This window comes from Acanthisitta chloris, unplaced genomic scaffold (assembly GCF_000695815.1).
Source record: "Acanthisitta chloris isolate BGI_N310 unplaced genomic scaffold, ASM69581v1 scaffold19228, whole genome shotgun sequence".
Classification (NCBI taxonomy): Eukaryota; Metazoa; Chordata; class Aves; order Passeriformes; family Acanthisittidae; genus Acanthisitta; species Acanthisitta chloris.
Window position 1 is genome coordinate 34,227 of NW_008685590.1, and position 3,338 is coordinate 37,564.

The 3,338-nt window shown below is 40.5% G+C and overlaps 1 protein-coding gene across 1 annotated transcript in view; it reads right to left on the bottom strand.

The window, feature by feature from the left end:
• The window catches only part of GRAMD3 (GRAM domain containing 3), a gene marked incomplete at its 5' end in the record, with an annotated part of 16,160 nt that overhangs the window by 2,296 nt on the left and 10,526 nt on the right, over positions 1-3,338 (bottom strand). The window contains 2 exons of the mRNA XM_009079833.1: positions 1,386-1,479; positions 3,111-3,212. Coding sequence (XP_009078081.1) covers positions 1,386-1,479; positions 3,111-3,212 — 196 coding nt within the window. The remainder of the gene's footprint in view (positions 1-1,385; positions 1,480-3,110; positions 3,213-3,338) is intronic.

Genomic DNA, 3,338 nt, shown 5'->3' on the forward strand with positions numbered 1-3,338 from the left:
GTTCCACTAATACTTTTTCCATGTTTGGCCAGTGTATGTGTTCCCAACATACACCTGTACTGGGTGCAGTTGCCAAGGTGTAAGGGCAGGAGTGGGATGGGGGCTGCAGGCACAGTGGCTGTGGGAAAGAACACAGCCATTCCAGCAGCCTCCAGTGGACCTGCCGCAGGCCACAGCTGACCCCCAGCCACAACAGTGGCAAAGCCTCTGGTAAAATACTTAAGAAAGAGGAAAAGCACCAAACAGAGAAAGGAGGAGAATAAGAGGGTGGGAAACAGTAAATGAAACATCAGAGTTTGAGAAGGAGTAGTTGGAGGAGGTGTTCCATGGCACAGAACACATCCATGCTGCAGCTCATGGGGAATGTATGCCAAAGTATGCATTTCCTAAATCACTGGAGCCTTTGGAGGAGCTCACACCGCAGCAGGGGGGAAATGGGTGAAGAAAGGAGCAGGAAAGTGAAAATAGTTATGCACTGAATGTAGGTCCCCAGCAGCCCCATGTGGGTGAGGAGTCAGGAGTGGAGGGGTGAGGAGAGGAAAAGTGTTGTTCTGTTGCTTGTTCTTAGCTCTCACTACTCAAATTTATTTTAACTGGTACTATATTAAACTGATTTCCCCCAAGTCAAGCATACTTTGCTTGTGATGGTAACTAGTAAGCAATCTCTCTGCCTTTATCTTGACCCACAAGCCTTCCCACCTTGTTTTCTCCCCTTCCCTTCTAGGATGGGGGAAGGAGTGAGTGGTTGGGTGGGCACCTGACTGCTGGCCAACGTTGTTAGCACACCACAACAGCTGAGGTGGAAATAAGGTCTGCTCACCCACTGGTTTTGCATAGGTTTTCAATTTAAGTCACCAAATACATTCAGTTTTGCAATTAGAGAATGATAAAAAAGGCCAGCTATAGGAAATTCCACAACTGGTGCCGCAGCATTTGTGTTACGAAAGTAAAACAGGCAGATTCCAGCCACTTTGTATGAAGAAGTCAGCATCATTTTTCTTAGTCAAAGCCCCAGAACTTCAAAAATGCTCCAAACAGAAAACTTCATCAAATCACAACAAAGATTAAGTTCAAAATCCTTAGCTTCGATGAACAGGAAAGCCCCACATGAGATTATTACATGCAATGATCAACCCTGAAGTGTCCACTTCAGGATAGTCTTCCTGGTTGTAAGCCTCACCTGAAGGCAAAACTTTTACACATACCAATGCTCGTACCTGGGTTAAATTTACAGTCCAGAAACCAGTCCATTTTCTAGGAAAACAGGCCAGCTTTCAGTATCAAATCTGGGGGTGCCTGACACTTTTCAAAATAACAGCTCACAGAAACACAGAAAGAACCTGATTAGTGTCTGTCAATATTTGCATTATATCATAGGAAGTTACCTTTTCCAGCTTTATAAGGTTAGCAGTTAACTCATCACACAGGGCATCAGCATTAATTTGCAGGTGAGATCCCAAACCTTGGCTCACTGGATGTCTGTCAAACAGAACAAAAAAATATAAGTATGACAGATGAAAAAACCCCATGAACACAGAACTGAGAAACGCAAGTAGATGGCAATGCAGTGGCAACACTGTGAATTGTACTTTTGTACAGAAACAAAGGCCTAAATCAATTATTGACTACATTCTTCACATGAACTCATTCTCCAGAGGTTTGGATAGAAAACTTTACAGCTATTTCCACTAAAAATAAGTTGAAAAGTTGCATAGTTCCTGTGATTTGGAGGAAATCAAAGAGCTCAACCCCTAGACACTGTAAAGTGTGCATTAGCTCTTCCTTTGAGTATCTTGTACTGTTTGGGATCAGAGCAACAGCAACAGGACTTTCTTGTGTTACATTGTTTCAGAAGAGGGACATAGCATCCTGCTAATAAAAATATGCCAAAAGCAAGATAAAGGCTTTTGATTTGCTTACTATGTCAGGCAGGTTTACCCCTCTCCTTGCATTATTGGTAAAATATAAGGATTGATTTAGAACCATTTTCTTACTATTCATTTTTAGTGAAGAACCTAGCTCTGTCTTCTGACACATGCATACAAGTCCTACTGCTTCCCACAGATGACAGCTGAGAGCAGTTGGATCATGAGTGGCACAAGTCACTGTTCAATATGACCCTAAGCGTAATGTCAGAGTGAGCTGTTTTGTCATGGATGGGTCATCAAGAAAGCTGAATTAAAAAGCACACTTACTGATGACTTTTTGAAGCCATGTTTAGGAAAAACTCTATTTTAAGAAGGGGAAAAGAGTTAATTGGAAAATCTAATGCTCAATAAACGGATTAGTATTCTCAGCAGTATCCAACTAACCACCTTCTGCTCTAACACAGGTGAAGGAAGGTGACAAAATTTACAGTGCCAAACTGCTGTGGAAAACATTCATGCCCCTGCACTGCCTCTCCATTTAATATATGTGCATTTTCTATCCATACAACATGAAGACAAAAAAACGAAACAACCCCAACAACAACAAAACAAACAATAAAAACAAACTGCAGGGGCAGATGACAGCCACAACTCTAGCTACAGAAAGGAACTGTTAATGGAACTACAGTCCCTTTCCCTGTTTCCTCTTCAAATACACAAAGAACTGTCCCTGGATGTGTTTGGATTTTGTTTTGTTTTGGTTTTGTGGCGTGGGTTCTTATAATTATATCAAGATGGGATATCAGTTTCTAAACAGGAACTTTCCCCTAGTCCAAAGCTTTAGAAAATGGTATAACAAACAAGTCAGATGTATTAGCCCAAAGATTATGAAGTATGCTGTGTTGTTTTAGGCCAACCAAATTACATTAAGAATGAAGACAAGTTATACCTTTTCCACAGAATCATTCCTCTGGAAAGGAACTGCTCATTGTAGGAGTTCCAGTTAAGTTACTCACAGCTATCTGAAACATTCTCAAGGCAGTACTACACCATAATATACCACATAGTACTAATAGTCTTAAACACAAATCTGAGATCAGGTTAGTATGGATAAAAACTACAGAACATTGAAGTATCACAAGGGCACTGCAGTATTACAGTAGTTTCTGAAGAAAATAGATACGCATGAGAGATACTGGAAAGGGATACTAAAACCTCAGCATTTTACAGAGTATATCTTACTCCTTAATATGTGAGTCAAAGGACGTGATGGACATAAGACGTTCCTCCAGAACACTGATTTTATATCTCATGTAGAATGTAGAAAATATTAATACACAAACACTGCAAGAGAGAAAAATAAAGTAGATCAGTTAAGGAAACTTAAGGGTACCTGAGAAAGTCAATGTTAAAAGCCATTGTTACTTGTACATGTTAAATAACAAAGGTAGCATTCCAAGAAACACTTCA